The following is a 19,605-nucleotide window of genomic DNA, read 5'->3' as shown; positions in this document are numbered from 1 at the left end:
TCTTATCCATTTGTCTGCTGATGGACATTTAGGTTGCTTCCATGTCCTGGCTATTATAAACAGTGCTGCAATGAACATTGGGGTACACGTGTCTCTTTCAATTCTGGTTTCCTTGGTGTGTATGCCCAGCAGTGGGATTGCTGGATCATAAGGCAGTTCTATTTCCAGTTTTTAAAGGAATCTCCACACTGTTCTCCATAGTGGCTGTACTAGTTTGCATTCCCATCAACGGTTTAAGAGGGTTCCTTTTTCTCCGCACACTCTCCAGCATTTATTGTTTGTAGACTTTTGGATAGCAGCCATTCTGACTGGTGTGAGATGGTACCTCATTGTTGTTTTGATTTGCATTTCTCTGGTAATGAGTGATGTTGAGCATCTTTTCATGTGTTTGTTAGCCATCTGTATGTCTTCTTTGGAGAAATGTCTGTGTAGTTCTTTGGCCCATTTTTTGATTGGGTCACTTATTTTTCTGGAATTGAGCTGCAGGAGTTGCTTGTATATTATTGAGATTAATTCTTTGTCAGTTGCTTCATTTACTATTGTTTTCTCCCATTCTGAAGGCTGTCTTTTCACCTTGCTTATAGTTGCCTTTGTTGTGCAAAAGCTTTTAAGTTTAATTAGGTCCCATTTGTTTATTTTTGGTTTTATTTCCATTACTCTGGGAGGTGGGTCATAGAGGATCCTGCTATGATTTATGTCAGAGAGTGTTTTGCCTATATTTTCCTCTAGGAGTTTTATAATTTCTGGTCTTACGTTTAGATCTTTAAACCATTTTGAGCTTATTTTTGTGTATGGTGTTAGAAAGTGTTCTAGTTACCTTCTTTTACAGGTGGTTGACCAGTTTTCCCGGCACTACTTGTTAAAGAGATTGTCTTTTCTCCATTGTATATTCTTGCCTCCTTTGTCAAAGATAAGGTGTCCATAGGTGCGTGGATTTATCTCTGGGCTTTCTGTTTTGTTCCATTGATCTATATTTCTATCTTTGTGCCAGTACCATAATGTCTTGATGACTGTGGCTTTGTAGTAGAGCCTGAAGTCAGGCAGGTTGATTCCTCCAGTTCTGTTCTTCTTTCTCAAGATTGCTTTGGCTATTCGAGTTTTTTTGTGTTTCCATACAAATTGTGAAATTGTCTAGCTCTGTGAAAAATACCATTGATAGCTTGATAGGGATTGCATTGAATCTATAGATTGCTTTGGGTAGTATACTCATTTTCACTATATTGATTCTTCCAATCCATGAACATGATATATTTCTCCATCTATTAGTGTCCTCTTTGATTTCTTTCACCAGTGTTTTATAGTTTTATATAAATAGGTCTTTTGTTTCTTTAGGTAGATATATTCCTAAATATTTTATTCTTTTCATTGCAATGGTGAATGGAATTGTTTCCTTAATTTCTCTTTCTATTTTCTCATTGTTAGTGTATAGGAATGCAAGGGATTTCTGTGTGTTGACTTTATATCCCACAACTTTACTCTATTCATTGATTAGTTCTAGTAATTTTCTGGAGGAGTCTTTAGGGTTTTGTATGTAGAGGGTCATGTTATCTGCAAACATTGAGTTTTTTACTTCTTCTTTTCCAATTTGGATTCCTTTTATTACTTTTTCTGCTCTGATTGCTGCGACCAAAACTTCCAAAATTATGTTGAATAGTAGCAGTTAGAGTGGGCACCCTTGTCTGTTCCTGACTTTAGGGGAAATGCTTTCAATTTTTCACCTTTGAGGATAATGTTTCCTGTAGTTTTATCATATATGGCTTTTATTATGTTGAGGTATGTTCCTACTATGCCTGCTTTCTGGAGGCTTTTTATCATAAATGGATGTTGAATTTTGTCAAAGGCTTTATCTGCATTTATTGAGATGATTGTATGGTTTTTATCTTTCAATTTGTTAATGTGGTATACCACATTGACTGATTTGCGAATATTGAAGAATCCTTGCATCCCTGGGATAATGCCCACTTGGTCATGTTGTATGATCTTTTTACTATGTTGTTGGATTCTGTTTGCTAGAATTGTGTTAAGGATTTTTTCATCTATGTTCACCAGTGATATTGGCCTGTCATTTACTTGTTTTTGTGGCATCTTTGTCTGGTTTTGGTATTAGGGTGATATTGGCCTCATAGAATGAGTTTGGCAGTTTACCTTCCTCTGCAGTTTTCTGGAAGAGTTTGAATAGGATAGGTGTTAGCTCTTCTCTCAGTTTTTGGTAGAATTCAACCATGAAGCCATCTGGTCCTGGGCTTTTGTGTGTTGGAAGATTTCTGATTATAGTTTTGATTTCTGTGCTTGTGATGGGTCTGTTAAGATTTTCTATTTCTTCCTGGTTCAGTTTTGGAAAGTTATACTTTTCTAAGAATTTGTCCATTTCTTCCAGGTTGTCCATTTTGTTGGCATATAGTTGCTGATAGTAGTCTCTTATGATCCTTTGTATTTCTGTGTTGTCTGTTGTAATTTTTCCATTTTCATTTCTAATTTTGTTGATTTATTTCTTCTCCCTATGTTTCTTGATGAGTCTGGCTAATGGTTTGTCTATTTTATTTATCTTCTCAAAGAACCAGCTTTTAGCTTTGTTGATTTTGGCTATGGTCTCCTTTGTTTCTTTTGCATTTATTTCTGCCCTAATTTTTATGATTTCTTTCCTTCTACTAACCCTGGGGTGCTTCATTTCTTCTTTTTCTAGTTGCTTTAGGTGTAGAGTTAGGTTATTTATTTGATTTTTCTCCTGTTTCTTGAGGTAGGCTTCTATTGTTATGAACCTTCCCCTTAGCACTGCTTTTACTGATTCCTGTAGGTTTTGGATTGTTGTGTTTTCATTTTCATTCATATCTATGCATATTTTGATTTCTTTTGTGATTTGTTGGTTATTCAGAAGTGTGTTGTTAGCGTCCATATGTTTGTATTTTTAATAGTTTTTTTTTTTTTCCTGTAGTTGACATCTAATCTTACCGCATTGTGATCAGAAAAGATGCTTGAGATTATTTCAATTTTTTTGAATTTACCAAGTCTAGATTTATGGCCCAGGATGTTATATATCCTGGAGAAGGTTCTGTGTGCACTTGAGAAGAAGGTGAAATTCATTGTTTTAGGGTGAAATATAGATATCAATTAGGTCTAACTGGTCCATTGTATCATTTAAAGTTTGTATTTTCTTGCTAATTTTCTGTTTAGTTCATCTATACATAGGTGTGAGTGGAGTATGAACATCTCTCACTATTATATTAATTTCCTCTTTCATATTTGTTAGCATTTGCTTTACATATTGTTGTGCTCCTATGTTGGGTGCATATATATTTATAATTGTTATATCTTCTTCTTGGATTGATCTTTGATCATTTATGTAGTGTCCTTCTTTGTCTCTTTTCATGGCCTTTATTTCAAAGTCTATTTTATCTGATATGAGTATTGCTACTCCTGCTTTCTTTTGGTCTCCATTTGCATGAAATATCTTTTTCCAGCCCTTCACTTTCAGTTTGTGTGTGTCCCTAGGTTTGAGGTGGGTCTCTTGTAGACAGCATATATAGGGGTCTTGTTTTTGTATCCATTCAGCCAGTCTTTGTCTTTTGGTTGGGGTATTCAACCCATTTACATTTAAAGTAACATTTATAAGTATGATCCCATTGCCATTTACTTTGTTGTTTTGGGTTCGAGTTTATACACCTTTTCTGTATTTCCTGTCTAGAGACTATCCTTCAGCATTTGCTGAAAAGCTGGTTTGGTTGTTCTGAATTCTCTGAGGTTTTGCTTGTCTGTAAAGCTTTTGATTTCTCCTTCATATTTGAATGAGATCCTTGCTGGGTACAGTAATCTGGGCTGTAGGTTTTTCTCTTTCATCACTCTTTAAGTATGTGCTGCCATTCCCTTCTGGCTTGAGGAGTTTCTATTGAAAGATCAGCTGTTATCCTTATGGGAATTCCTTTGTGATTTATTTGTTGTTTTTCCCTTGCTGCTTTTAATATTTGTTCTTTGTGTTTGATCTTTGTTATTTTGATTAATATGTGTCTTGGGGTGTTTGCCTTGGGTTTATCCTGTTTGGGACTCTCTGGGTTTCTTGGACTTAGGGGCTATTTCCTTCCCCATTTTAGGGAAGTTTTCAACTATTACCTCCTAAAGTATTTTCTCATGGCCTTTCTTTTTGTCTTCTTCTTCTGGGACTCCTATGATTTGAATGTTGGGGCATTTAATATTGTCTCAGAGGTCTCGGAAGTTGTCCTCATTTCTTTTAATTATTTTTTCCTCTCTGCTTCATTTATTTCCATCATTCTATCTTCTACCTTACTTATCCTATCTTCTGCCTCAGTTATTCTACTGCCGGTTCCCTCCAGAGTGCTTTTGATCTTAGTTATTGCATTATTCATTATTGATTGACTCTTTTTTATTTCTTCTAGGTCCTTGTTAAATTTTCTTGTATCTTCTCAATCCTTGTCTCTAAATTATTTATCTGTAACTCCATTTTGTTTTCAAGATTTTGGATCATTTTTACTATCATTTTTCTGAATTCTTTTTCAGGTAGACTCCCTATCTCCTCCTCTTTGGTTTGGTTTGGTGGGCTTTTATCATGTTCCTTTACCTGCTGAATATTTCTCTGCCTTTTCATCTTGTTTAGGTTGCTGTGTTTGGGATGGCCTTTCTTTATGCTGGAAGTTTGTGGTTCCTATTTATTGTGGAGGTTCCTCCCTGTGGGTGGGCTTGGACAAGTGGCTTGCCAAGGCTTCCTGGTTAGGGAATCTTGCCTCAGTGTTCTGGTGGGTGGAGCTGCATCTCTTCTTTCTGGAGTGCAGAAAAATGTCCAGTAGTGAATTTTTTGGTGTCTATGGGTTTGGTGTGACTTTTGGCTGCCTGTATTTTTGTGCTCAGGGTTATGTTCCTGTGTTGTTGGAGAATTAGCTTGGTATGTCTTTCTCTGAAACTTGTTGGCTCTTGGGTGGAGCTTGGTTTCAGTGTAGGTATGGAGGCTTTTGGATGATCTCTTGTCGATTAATATTCCCTGGAGTCAGAAGTTTTCTGGTGTTGTCAAGTTTGGGATTTAAGCGTCCTACCTCTGGCTTTCAGTCTTATTCTTACAGTAGCTTCAAGACTTCTCCATCCTTATAGCACCACTGATAAAACATCTAGGTTAATGGAAAGAAAATTCTCCACAGTGAGGGACACCCAGAGAGGTTCACAGAGTTACATAGAGAAGAGAAGAGGGAGGAGGGAGATAGAGGTAACCAGGAGGAGAAGAGGGGGAATCAAAAGAGGCGAGAGCAATATAGCCAGCAATCAATTCCCTACTTACTTTCCACAGTCTGGAACACTCAGAGAGGTTCACAGAGTTCCATAGAGAAGTGAAGAGGGAGGAAGGAGATAGCAGTGACCAGGAGGAGAGGAGGGGGAGTAAAAAGGAGAGAGACCAATCTAGGCAGTGATCAGTTCCCTAAGTGTTCTCCACAGCCTGAAATACCTAAAGAGGTTCACAAAGTAGAGAAGAGAAGTGGGAGGCAGGAGATAGAGGTGACCTGGTGGAGCAAAAGGAGAGTCAAAAGGGGAGAGAACAATCAAGCCAGTAATCACACTCCTAAGTAAAAATGGGTATTGAAGATTGGATTCTTAAAGGTACAAAATTGATAACAAATACCAAAAAGCAAAGGTTAAAAATCTAGAGTAGAGTTTAGACTCTCAAAAATACACTATTAAAAACACAAAAGAAAATTACAAACGTTATAAAAAATATGAAATTTGCTTTAAACATAGGGTCTCTCTTTTACAAGGTTATAGTAGGTTTTAAAAAGGAAAATTAAAGGAGTAATAAAGAACTTAAAAATTTAAAAAAAAATAGAAAATGATAATAGTAAAATATATCTAGGAATTTCTCTGGAGCTGTTGAGGGCAGTGTGGGGTCAGTTCAGTTTCAGATAGTTCCTTGTTCCAGCTTATACTTCTTCTCAAGGTCTATAGGTCCCTTCCAGTGTAGTCAATGCTAACTACAGTGTTTTAATCTGTTGTACCTGTCACTTCCAAAGCGGTTCCCTCTTGTTTGTCTTGGCTCCCTCTGTTTGCAAGTCTCTTTTATATCTAACTTCCGCCCTGACACAAGGGGTTTGAAAGTGGTCATTTATTTAGGCTCACTTGTTTAATTGTGCTACAGGGAGGGAGGAACACTGCAATCAAATATCACTGGCATGGGGGGGAGTGCTCGCAGTGACTGGGCCATACTGGGTTTGCCCCCACTCACAGCGTGTGTGCTTTTCCAGTCTACACTGCTCAAGTTCCAGGTTGCTCTGCAGGGGAACTGTCTAAAGCAGGCCCTGGGTTGCATTCACTTCCCAGGTGTAAGCCACTCAGGTTCTTGGGTACTCTACAGAGTCGCGGACTTAGTTGGGCCTGCGTTTTGTGCCCTTCCCAGTTCCGAGCAGCTCAGGTGACCAGGTGCTTGGTGAGCACACTCTCCCCAGGTGGGGTAGTGATTATAGCACCCATATGTTTTGAGGGATTAACAAACTTTGGCATTAAGGGGACATCAGGGTTCATTGAGACATTTCAGTTTGAGTTGAACTGTATGGAATTAAAAAGAAATCTACAAAGCTTCTCTTCAACTGTGAATTTTATTATTTTCCAGTAAGGGAGAGGCCAATCCAATATTTATTAAGAGCTTGATTTTTCAAGTAAGTATTGCATAATTAGGATTTCTTTTCTATTTTTGATCAATTCTACTAAATGCTAATGTGATGTTAACTGTGATATAAAACAATGGTCTATTGTAAATAATGTTTCATAACTTTACCTAATCTATTTCTGTCTGTATTGATATATATTATACATCATAATAATTAAATAATTTATTTGAACTAATCTTAAATAAATTTCCTCAGTTAAATTTGTACCATATTACCAAATATTTATTTGTATCATACATTTTTGGCTCCATAGTGACTATTTTTCTATAAGCTTTTAATTTAAAATAGATTCACATATGTATTACTTGTTATTACAAACTAGCTTCTCATTGATATAAATCAATCCTCAGAGAATGTGTTTTTTGAGTGATATCATTACTAAAGACAGACTTCAGAAAAGAAATCTATGTATCAAACAGTGCAAAAATAGCAGTGATACATTTGTAATTTTGTTCTGAAACTAATGGGGAGCCATTGGGAGCTGAATAACAATCATATTTGCATTTCCAGAGCACTCTTTGGTAGTAAGACTTTTCATAGAAAAGAGGCCAATTAGAACTGAACTAAGTAGCACTGGGCATGGAAACAAGGAGACAGACAAGGTTATTTCAGAAGAGGAAATTGAGGCCCAGAAGAAAACACATGGCATGCATAAAGTAATAGAAGATTAGTAGCAGAGTTAAAGTGAACACCAAGATATCCAGACTCAGGTCCAAGACTTTTAAGCTGTTTCAGAACTCATCACATTCGATTCTTTGACAGAAAAATAACCGCAGTTGAAAATTTTTGTTTTGAATAATCATGTGCCTCGATGTTGACATTTTTATATAAAAAGACATTGCCAGCTCCAGGGCCATGAAAATGCTCTCTTAGCGAAGTCTCAATAATTTTCCAATATGATTAAAATTCAAATTATGTCACCTTATTTGTGAACAAAGTGAAAATATGTTTTGTATAAGTCTTACCATTTGATAGTTTAAGCCAATTAACAAAACCTGACAGCTGGTCTAGAATTTGAGGTAAAATTCCCCTGCTGACTCAGGCAGTGAGTAAGAATTTAATGTTCATTAAAATATGTCACAATCTGAGACCCAAAACAGGTACCATCTGTCACCAGTTCCTACTACATACCTAGGTATAGATACAGTGTGCTAAATCTCTCTTTTATTTACAATCAATGTAATTTGTTTTGAAATATTACCACTAATAACCCATGGGATTTTCTTCTACTTTTCATGTGAGGTGAGAGAAGAGGAGTCAAGTATTTGATTTCCTCCTGATATGTTTTTTTATCCAAATCATATCGTTCTATCATCCAAATTGAGTTTTTATTTGGCATAAAGAATAAAAAGCAAAGGAAAGAAGAAACTGAGGTGAATTCTAAGACTGGAAGAATCAAGTAGGCTCTCATGGGAAGGCCCAAATTAACAAGAAACAGGCTCCTGTGGAAAAGTACTGTTGCTGTGGCATTTGCCAGCAAAGGACAACTCTGGAAAAGTTGATGATCCAAGAGAGTGTGGTGTGCAGGGACTACAGGAATGCTGTGGGCTTAGGTCACTATCAAGTGTCTGCAAGATAAGATGGCAGGGCCAGAGTACTTATGGGAGCTTGGCAAATCCCTGTGAACAGTGCTATTTCACCAGGACTTGCTAACTTGAGCTCAGCTTCAGTGATGACCCTCAAAGAAATCCTCCAGATAGCATCAGTGGTTCTCATGGTGTGGTCCATAGACTAGCAGCATTACCCAGGAACTCCTTAGAAAGGCAAATCCTTAGGCCCCATCCCATGCCTGCTGCTAAGTCACTTCAGTTGTGTCCGACTCTGTGCGACCCCATAGACGGCAGCCCACCAGGCTCCCCGTCCCTGGGATTCTCCAGGCAAGAACACTGATTCATAAACTCTGGAGGCATGGGGCCGAGAAGTCTTCCAGTTCACAAGCCTTCCTGGTGATTCTTATGCTTCCTTAAGATGAGAAACCCCCACAGTGGATCAATCTACCTAAGTGCAACAACAGGTGATTAGAAAGAATTGGATTACTCTGTCTTGTTGTTGTTTAGTCGCTTCAGTCGTGTCTGACTCTTTGCGACTCCATGGACTGTAGCCCACCAGGCTCTTCTGGCCATGGAATTCTCCAGACAAGAATACGGGAGTGGGTTGCCATTTCCTTTTCCAGGGGATCTTCCCGATCCAGTGATTGAACCCATGTCTCCTGCATTGGCAGGCAGATTCTTTACCACTGAGCCACCAGAAAACTTCTTACATATAGATAACTACTCATAAAATAGGTACAGGATTCAGTTTTGCCAGTTTATGAGAAATTATCTTGGCCTTGATCTCTGAAGTGTCCGTCTGATGAGAATAAGGTGATGACTTTGTGGGCTTTTTGCAAGCATACATTCTCTTTTCACTTCAAATCATCTAACCTTGACCATATAGAGCATGTTTATCTTGTCTTCTTGAGCAGCTTATCTGTTGCCTGCCTGTTTCTACTGCTGTCCAATCTGATTTATTGGCTGTTCTTTCCTGTTTACCTTGGAGGTTTGTCCAGGTACCTCGCTTCTATGAAAATAAATTATATTTCTTCTTTCAAAAGCCTAGCTGATCTCTGCCTTGTACACATTTTCTAGAGCTTCTTTTTGCCTTCTGAATTTTCTAGAACTCTAGTTCTCTGGCACTCAAAGATCTATAATCAATTATTAGGATGCAGAAATATATCCTTTTAATACACTAAAATTGAGTAACAACTAAATTTTAGTTATTTAATATACACAAAATCCAAGCTTAGAATAATTTCTGTCTAAGGATAGATGGGAGAAGGTAATTCATTAGTATGATGCATTGTATCTGGCACCACCATGGATTTCCTGTTTTTTTCTTGTTAGTTATGGTGTGAGAGTACTTCAGGAACTTGATAAGATGAAGAAAGACTGGGAGAGAGATTGGTTCAGAGCCAACGGAGGAAACACACTGAGGCAGAACTACTATCCTGCTATCACCATTTGACAAACTAGATCTAGAATTTACCAGATAGAAGCCTTGGCTAGTACAGTGTTTTTGTCATACAGATTTGGGTAAAAATATTATTGATTTGATAATTGCACAGTTTATAATAATGCTGTTTTTATTTTACCTTGAGTTATTATTCTTAATTATATTCTTTAATGGGAAATTTCCCCTTTATTTTTGTAATGTTCACTAAGTGCCTCTTCTTTGGTTGATTGTTAACACAGGAGGCTCCATGTCATTTGCCACTATATCTCTTTGTGTATCCAACTACTTTTATAGATCATCTAAGAAAACCTTTTAGGTAACAGGAGACTACTCATAAATCTCCAATGTAAATTGTTTCCTCTTCTTCAAATTCAGATTGTATATTTTGGTCTATTGCATTCTTTCAGGCTTAGGAAAAATAGTGAAAAGACAATTATTGAGGATAAACTAGAAATGCATTTCAAAACTTGCTTTTATTCCCTAAAAATGACTGCAATATAAAGAACACCAGGTGAAGCAAATTCTGAGAAAAGGATGAACTAATTGAAGGAGACACCAGAGCTGTCTGCAGTTCAGAGCTATCAATGCAGGTGGCATGCCAAAATGAGCTACATAAAGTGTCCTTTGCAGGGGGTGGGCGTATATTGATTTCTCTGTCAATGATACTTCAGTTCATGAGCAATTGCTGCATCTGTTTCATGCTCATTTATTTGCCATATGCAATGTTAGTTGTTCTTAAATAAATTTGCATTTATTTTGGAAAGGTAGGTCTCACAGCTTAGTTTATGTTCATTGCATTTGCTGATGCCAATGAGAGAGGATGGTAAAACGTCCATAAAATAATTCTCTCCTTTCTTTCTTCTTAGACTGTTTTTACAAATTAAATTAGGGTCTAGCATTGGGGAGATGGAAATGGATTTCCCAAAGCCTCAGATCAGATCAGTTGCTCAGTCGTATCCGACTCTTTGTGACCCCACGAATCGCAGCACGCCAGGCCTCCCTGTCCATCACCAACTCCCGGAGTTCACTGAGACTCACGTCCATCGAGTCAGTGATGCCATCCAGCCATCTCATCCTCTGTCGTCCCCTTCTCCTCCTGCCCCCAATCCCTCCCAGCATCAGAGTCTTTTCCAGTGAGTCAACTCTTCGCATAAGGTGGCCAAAGTACTGGAGTTTCATCTTTAGCATCATTCCTTCCAAAGAAATCCCAGGGCTGATCTCCTTCAGAATGGACTGGTTGGATCTCCTTGCAGTCCAAGGGACTCTCAAGAGTCTTCTCCAACACCACAGTTCAAAAGCATCAATTCTTCAGCGCTCAGCCTTCTTCACAGTCCAACTCTCACATCCGTACATGACCACAGGAAAAACCATAGCCTTGACTAGATGAACCTTTATTGGCAAAGTAATGTCTCTGCTTTTCAATATGCTATCTAGGTTGGTCATAACTTTCCATCCAAGGAGTGTCTTTTAATTTCATGGCTGCAGTCACCATTTGAAGTGATTTTGGAGCCCAGAAAAATAAAGTCTGACACTGTTTCCACTGTTTCCCCATCTATTTCCCATGAAGTGATGGGACTGGATGCCATGATCTTCGTTTTCTGAATGTTGAGTTTTAAGCCAACTTTTTCACTCTCCACTTTCACCTTCATCAAGAGGCTTTTGAGTTCCTCTTCACTTTCTGCCATAAGGGTGGTGTCATCTGCATATCTGAGGTTATTGATATTTCTCCCAGCAATCTTGATTCCAGCTTGTGTTTCTTCCAGTCCAGCGTTTCTCATGATGTACTCTGCATATAAGTTAAATAAGCAGGGTGACAATATACAGCCTTGACGTACTCCTTTTCCTATTTAGAACCAGTCTGTTGTTCCATGTCCAGTTCTAACTGATGTTTCCTGACCTGCATACAAATTTCTCAAGAGGCAGATCAGGTGGTCTGGTATTCCCATCTCTTTCAGAACTTTCCACAGTTTATTGTGATCCACACAGTCAAAGGCTTTGGCATAGTCAATAAAGCAGAAATAGATGTTTTTCTGGAACTCTCTTGCTTTTTCCATGATCCAGCGGATGTTGGCAATTTGATCTCTGGTTCTTCTGCCTTTTCTAAAACCAGCTTGAACATCAGGAAGTTCACGGTTCACATATTGCTGAAGCCTGGCTTGGAGAATTTTGAGCATTACTTTCCTAGCGTGTGAGATGAGTGCAATTGTGCAGTAGTTTGAGCATTCTTTGGCATTGCCTTTCTTGGGGATTGGAATGAAAACTGACCTTTTCCAGTCCTCTGGCCACTGCTGAGTTTTCCAAATTTGCTGGCATATTGAGTGTAGCACTTTCACAGCATCATCTTTCAGGATTTGGAATAGTTCAACTGGAATTCCATCACCTCCACTAGCTTTGCTCGTAGTGATGCTTTCTAAGGCCCACTTGACTTCACATTCCAGGATGTCTGGCTCTAGGTCAGTGATCACATCATTGTGATTATCTGGGTCGTGAAGATCTTTTTTGTATAGTTCTTCTTTGTATTCTTGCCATCTCTTCTTAATATCTTCTGCTTCTGTTAGGTCCATACCATTTCTGTCCTTTATCGAGCCCATCTTTGCATGAAATGTTCCTTTGGTATCTCTGATTTTCTTGAAGAGATCCCTAGTCTTTCCCATTCTGTTGTTTTCCTCTATTTCTTTGCATTGATCGCTGAAGAAGGCTTTCTTATCTCTTCTTGCTATTCTTTGGAACTCTGCATTCAGATGTTTATATCTTTCCTTTTCTCCTTTGCTTTTTGCTTCTCTTCTTTTCACAGCTATTTGTAAGGCCTCCCCAGACAGCCATTTTGCTTTTTTGCATTTCTTTTCCATGGGGATGGTCTTGATCCCTGTCTCTTGTACAGTGTCACGAACCTCATTCCATAGTTCATCAGGCACTCTATCTATCAGATCTAGGCCCTTAAATCTATTTCTCACTTCCACTGTATAATCATAAGGGATTTGATTTAGGTCATACCTGAATGGGCTAGTGGTTTTCCCTACTTTCTTCAATTTGAGTCTGAATTTGGCAATAAGGAGTTCATGGTCTGAGCCACAGTCAGCTCCTGGTCTTGTTTTTGCTGACTGTATAGAGCTTCTCCATCTTTGGCTGCAAAGAATATAATCAATCTGATTTCGGTGTTGACCATCTGGTGATGTCCATGTATAGAATCTTCTCTTGTGTTGTTGGAAGAGGGTGTTTGTTATGACCAGTGCATTTTCTTGGCAAAACTCTATTAGTCTTTGCCCTGCTTCATTCCATATTCCAAGGCCAAATTTGCCTGTTACCCCAGGTGTTTCTTGACTTCCTACTTTTGCATTCCATTCCAGTCCAAAGCCTAGGGTGACCTTAATGAATAAAATGAAAGAATAAACTGTCCTGATCTACTAATTTCACACAAGCCACTTTTTTTATTCATTTTTTATCAACCAAAGAGCATGTGTAAACTTCCATAGCTCCTAGGAACTTTGGAAATATGAATGATATAAAAATACTTCATGAAACACATAAGCATTTAGAAAACAAGCATAGTGATTCCAAAGGATTTGTGCCATACTCAATTACTTTATTCTATTACTTAATGGGCTTTAAAATTAGCTTTAGAAGATAATTACTCAAGTAGCTGAATGTTAATTGAATAACAGATGTAAAAAAATGTAAAATCAGTAAACTGCATAGCAAGGTTTTTGTATCTGAATAATGAAAAGTATGTACAAATCATAGAAATAAAAAAAATATTGCAAATTTTTTCAAAGAATCGCAGCATTTCAGATTGGAAAGGCCCCTTAGCTATGCTCATCTTCTCAATTCACCATGTTCTTCTCAGTACTCCTGGCATGTGGTATTTCATTTGAATTTATCAGAAATTAAGAGGAAATTCACTAACATCCAAGAGCCCTACCTTTCACTTAAGAACACCTCCAAATATTAAAAAGTAATTTCCATATGTTGATCTCTGTTTTTCCTTTTGAACCAACACTACGTTTTTCCCCTGACTGTTCTTCAAGAATGTTCAGGTAGCTCATAAATGCCTCTGACTCCTTATTTATTCTAAAATAAATAAAAGTGTTTATTCTGCATCTGACTTTCATTTCTCTCTAAGCTTCTTGGGAACATTATTTGGATTATAATTTTCTACTTATATTTTTATGAACTCTTTCTCTTTTGCAGGCAGAGTTATAATCTTTTCGTGTCTATACAAATGTGAAAATGCATGCAAAAGCAGATTGAACTACAGCATTTTGTAAAATGTAACCAAGGCTTAGTCTGTGTTCTTCCTTATTTTAACAGGTTTTAAAAACTGATCTAGAAAAGAAAAAGCAAACCATGGACAAACTCTGCTCACTCAACCAAGATCTCCTTTCAACACTGAAAAATACATTGGTTGCCCAAAAGATGGAAGCATGGTTGGACAACTTTGCCCAGCGCTGGGATAATTTAGTCCAAAAACTTGAAAAGAGTTCAACACAGGTTAGTGATAATCAGTTGAGTTCAGTTCAGTCACTCAGTGATGTCTGACTCTTTGCGACCCCATGAATCACAGCATGCCTGGCCTCCCTGTCCATCACCAACTCCCGGAGTTCACTCAAACTCATGTCCATTGAGTCAGTGATGCCATCCAGCCATCTCATCTGTAATCCCCTTCTCTTCCTGCCCCCAATCCCTCCCAGCATCATGGTCTTTTCCAATGAGTCAACTCTTCGCATGAGGTGGCCAAAGTATTGGAGTTTCAGCTTTAGCATCAGTCCTTCAAATGAGCACCCAGGACTGATCTCCTTTAGGATGGAATGATTGGACCTCCTTGCAGTCCAAGAGACTCTGAAGAGTCTTTTCCAACACCACAGTTCAAAAGCATCAATTCTTCAGCACTTGGCTTTCTTCACAGTCCAACTCTCACATCCATACATGACCACTGGAAAAACCATAGCCTTGACTAGACAGACCTTTGTTGGTAAAGTAATATCTCTGGTTTTGAATATGCTATCTAGGTTGGTCATAACTTTCCTCCCAAGGAGTAAGCATATTTTAATTTCATGGCTTCAATCACCATCTGCAGTGACTTTGGAGCCCTAAAAAATAAAGTCTGACACTGTTTCCACTGTTTCCCCATCTATTTCCCATGTGTGATGGAACCAGATGCCATGATCTTAGTTTTCTGAATGTTGAGCTTTCAGCCAACTTTTTCACTCTCCTCTTTCACTTTCATCTAGAGGCTTTTTTTTTTATACTCCGTTAAAAAATATTTTACCAAAACTTTTATAATTCTTAACAAAAAACCACATGACCCTACAAGTATAACCTAGATTTTTTCCTAATATACAGCCTGTATGTGTTAGTATAACTAAGTTGCATGATTTTAGGAGTCAACAGTCTATGGCAGAAAATCCACTGATTATAACCTCGCTTGCACTAATTGAAAGATATCTTTGGTGAAATCAAAGATCATTAGTCATAATCATTCAGTTCAGTTCAGTCGCTTAGTCGTGTCCGACTCTTTGCGACTCCATGAATTGCAGCACGCCAGGCCTCCCTGTCCATCACCAACTCCCAGAGTTCACTCAAACTCACATCCATCAAGTTGGTGATGACATCCAGCCATCTCATCCTCTGTCGTCCCCTTCTCCTCCTGCCCCCAGTCCGTCCCAGCATCAGAGTCTTTTCCAATGAGTCAACTCTTTGCGTGAGGTGGCCAGAGTATTGGAGTTTCAGCTTTAGCATCATTCCTTCCAAAGAACACCCAGGGCTGATCTCCTTTAGAATGGACTGGTTGGATCCCTTCATTAACCTACAATAAATTATACTTGAGATTTTTGATATCTGCAATGAGAGAGTGATACTGTAACCCTACAGAGGATGTCACTGGATTAGTCCTTGCTAAGTATTTAATTAAAATATAAAACATTGTTCTGTTGGTCGCCTTTGACACTGGAGAATGTGGGAGAGGTGGAGGAGTGAGTGCTGGTGGGCTGAACTAGTTATTGCTTTATAGGGTGGTGATTGTTCAGTCACTTTGTTGTGTCCAGCTCTTCTGTAGCCCACCAGGCTCTTCTGTCCATGGGATTTCCCAGGCAAGAATACTGGAGTGAGTTGCCATTCCCTTCTCCAGCCGTAGAGGATAATCCTTTCCAATTCAGTGGGAATGAGGATGAGTGACTTAGACAGTCAGACAAAATGCTAGGAAACTGTGTCATCACAGTCTAACTCCAAATCATAGATCCCTGAAATAATGAAGACCATTAATTGACCTCTGCATTTTACACATGAGAAAATTAATTTTAGGGAGGAAAAGTGAACTGTCCAAAGAAAGTCAATGACAAGAGCAGGACTGGGGTCCACGATCTTTGATTTCACCAAAGATATCTTTCAATTAGTGCAAGTGAGGTTATAATCAGTGGATTTTCTACCATAGACTGTTGACTCCTAAAAATCATGCAACTTAGTTATACTAACACATATAGGCTGTATATTAGGAAAACGTCTATGTTATACTTGTAGTGTCATGTGGTTTTTTGTTAAGAATTGTGACAGTTTTGGTAATATGTTTTTTTAATGGAGTATTTTTTAAACTTGAAACTCTTATTATCAGATATGGTTAGATGGTGGAATCATGGGCAGTCATTCAGAAATTAACATTATGTTCAGTACAATCTGCCATTTTGTTTTGTGTTATAGAGGCTAACTTTTACTAATTGGGCCCAGTTCATAGCTCAATGCACTGTGCACATACCCTTGTTGAAACCATATTCAATAGCTTTAGGCTTATATCTACTCTTGTGAGACAGTGCAGGGAATTTCGTTTTTTGAGACTTGGCATCAGATTAGCGGTATTTAGGAAATGTTTGTTGAAAGATGAAAAAATGAAATTTGAAACATTGCTTCCAAAATATATAATTTAAATGATCAGCCAACATACATAATTTTAAATCACAGTTCCATCTTTTAAAATCAAATTCATATTTAAAATTTAAACTTGAAGAAATATCAATTGCAGTCATTTCTCATAAAGTCATTGGGCAATAATAAAAATTTAATTGACTGTATTTGGGGCTGTTAGTGGATATACTGGAGAAGGCAATCGCACCCCACTCCAGTACTCTTGCCTGGAAATCCCATGGACGGAGGAGCCTGGTAGGCTGCAGTCCATGGGGTTGTGAAGAGTCAGACACGACTGAGCGACTTCACTTTCACTTTTCACTTTCATGCATTGGAGAAGGAAATGGCAACCCACTCCAGTGTTCTTGCCTGGAAAATCCCAGGGACAGGGGAGCCTGGTGGGCTGCCGTCTATGGGGTCGCACAGAGTCGGACACGACTGAAGTGACTTAGCAGCAGCAGCAGTGGATATACTAGTGATTTTACCACCAGATCATGATTCTTCTTATTATATGTAATCTGGCCTTGGCTACTTTGCCTGACCATTGACATTTATGTAACAAATATGTCATACATTAGAGAGTATTAACTTGTTAAACCATCAGTGATATCATTCCAATATATGCCCATCAGCTCCATAGGTTATTGGTGCTGTAAAATGATCAGTTGCCATATTAAGAAAGACTGGCATTATTTGAAAAAGAAAGATATTTTGAAATGTGTCTCTTTAAAGGGATATATTCATGGAAGTGTAACTGTTAACAAAAGGTTGCACTCTGGTTCATTTGCACTATTGGCAGTGGTTTTGCAAACTTGAGTCTGCCTGATAGTTACCTGGGAAACTGATTCAAATGCGTGGCCCTAGATTCCGTGCTCAGAAAATCTCATTCATTAGGCTTATAATCTACATGCAGCCTTTGATAAAGTCTGCCAAACATATTTTTTTGAAAACATTGAATTGGTAAGACAATGACATATGTACCAGTCCCTACATTCTGGTGTTCCTCAGTACTGCCTGAAATGGGAAGAAGAGAGACCTTTCTGGCAGTGTAATATTTAAATATACTCATTCCTTAGAATGATACTTGTGTATCTCATCAAAATCTTACTGGTTTGATTATTTAAATCGGTTAATTAAAAAAAAAAAAACCTTAGAAGCCTTATTTTTTAATGGCTTAAAAAGTTATGAGACTTTGGCCTTGGGCAACTTACTTAATCTATTTTTGAATTTTTCAAAATCTATGATAAAATAGTACTAGCTTTGATTTGTTTAATTCTCTATATATTGACTTCCAACATATAATATAAATCTGCTCCACTTGCTCCCTGGGATTTGATGAGAATAAAATGAAGCCATAGACATGAAAGCATTTTGAGGGAAAAAATAAAAATTCTCTTGATATGCAAGGCATACTGTTTAGTGAATCTGGATGGCTTGTTATAATTCACTGTGATTTTTTTTTAAAGATGTTTTTATGTAGACCATTTTGGAAGTCTGTACTGAATGTTACAGTATTGCTTCTGTTGTCCATGTTCTACTTTTTTGTCCATGAGGCATGTGGGATCTTAGCACTCCAACCAGGGAGCAAACCCTCACCCCTGCATTGGAAGGCGAAGTCCTAACCACTGTACTACCATGAAAATCCCAAGTCTACTATGATTTTTTTTTAACATTTTAAAAAAATGTTTAAAACAGTTTTACACTCCTATACCAGACCAGAAGCAAATAAACAACATTATATTAAACAGTTTTACACTCCTATACCAGACCAGAAGCAAATAAACAACATTATATTAGCAATTTGCTTCCTCAGTCACTAAACGTGAGCCTTTCTTAAGCTCATGTCTCAGTTTTCACTCTTCAGTTTTTCCCCAAAATGCACCATCATAGACACAATCCAAATCATTGCTAGGGGCATGGGACTCTTAACAAGATAAAACGGAAGCTACCCAGGGAAATAGGAATTAAAACAAGATAGAGTAAGACAAGAAATAGTATCTCATAACTAAAAACAAAAATCAATTTTTCTTACTCATCAGATTGAATTTGATCAAAATGGCATAAGAATTCCAAGAACGTTGAGAGTATGGTTTTGACTTTAAAGAACAGAGCTCACTTGTATGCATACATTCCAGCATGTTTATCGGGGGAAAATAGTCCCATTAATGACACAGTATGCTCAGTCTTTTAAAAAATCTTTTAAATGATTGGTGTAAAGAATGAGCACAGTTCTGGTAATAGTTAAAATCCAGTAGGATATAGGCATTGTGACTGAGAAGACAAGGCATCTGTTTATGCTCATATAAAGAGCATCGTGTGCCTGAAATTTTGACTGCTATTCAGGTCAAGGCTTTGAGGGATTTTGACCTTATGAAACAGTAGCGTGGCAAGAGATCAAAACATGAAAAAAAAAATAAAACCAACTATGAGGGCTGCTCTCTTGCATTTCAGAATCAGCTTTGGCTTGAATAACACCTGAATACAAGTTAAAGATGCTGAAGTTGATAAGAAGGTGGCCTAAGAAAATAGAAATACTTTTCATTTCCAAAAGTTAAAAAGAATAATAACCCTTGCCATGTGGTTCCTTAAAATGAGAAAAGAGAACAAATGAAATATACCCTGGATTGACTTATTTGAATACTTAAATGACCTTATGCGTCCTCTGTATCTTTTGTAAATGTGCTTGCTTGTTGACATTTACTCAGCTGCTTTTTTTTTTTTTCTAAATATCGTGCCCCTGATGAACATATTTATATTTTGAATGTTACTAGGGAATAAGACAGTCAGAAATTCATTATAGTTAATATTTTAAACTTAAATATAATTTCAATGATTTGAAATATTATTTTCCCCTATTGAACTGAAATCATAGTATACTATGGAAAGAGGATATTATTCATTTGCTTTATAATTTATTATGGTAATTAATGTTAGACTTGGCAGCAGGTATTTAGATGTAAGAATGTATCTATCTAGATAAGTCCCAAAGTCTGTAGTCTTGTGATTTTTTTTAATAGAGAAAATTATCTTCTTTGCCAGAAGTAGACAACATTCTATGACTCATGTA

At 37.7% G+C, this 19,605-nt stretch overlaps 1 protein-coding gene across 9 annotated transcripts in view; it reads left to right on the top strand.

Moving 5' to 3' along the window:
* DMD (dystrophin) overlaps nucleotides 1-19,605 on the top strand; it is a 2,656,945-nt gene that overhangs the window by 1,098,363 nt on the left and 1,538,977 nt on the right. For all 9 annotated transcript variants that reach the window (XM_027533579.1, XM_027533577.1, XM_027533571.1 and 6 more), the window contains one exon: nucleotides 13,956-14,135. In XM_027533579.1, the coding sequence (XP_027389380.1) occupies nucleotides 13,956-14,135 (180 nt within the window). The remainder of the gene's footprint in view (nucleotides 1-13,955; nucleotides 14,136-19,605) is intronic.

The sequence above is a fragment of the Bos indicus x Bos taurus genome, chromosome X (assembly GCF_003369695.1).
Source record: "Bos indicus x Bos taurus breed Angus x Brahman F1 hybrid chromosome X, Bos_hybrid_MaternalHap_v2.0, whole genome shotgun sequence".
Classification (NCBI taxonomy): Eukaryota; Metazoa; Chordata; class Mammalia; order Artiodactyla; family Bovidae; genus Bos; species Bos indicus x Bos taurus.
This window is presented reverse-complemented; position numbering and strand designations above follow the sequence as displayed.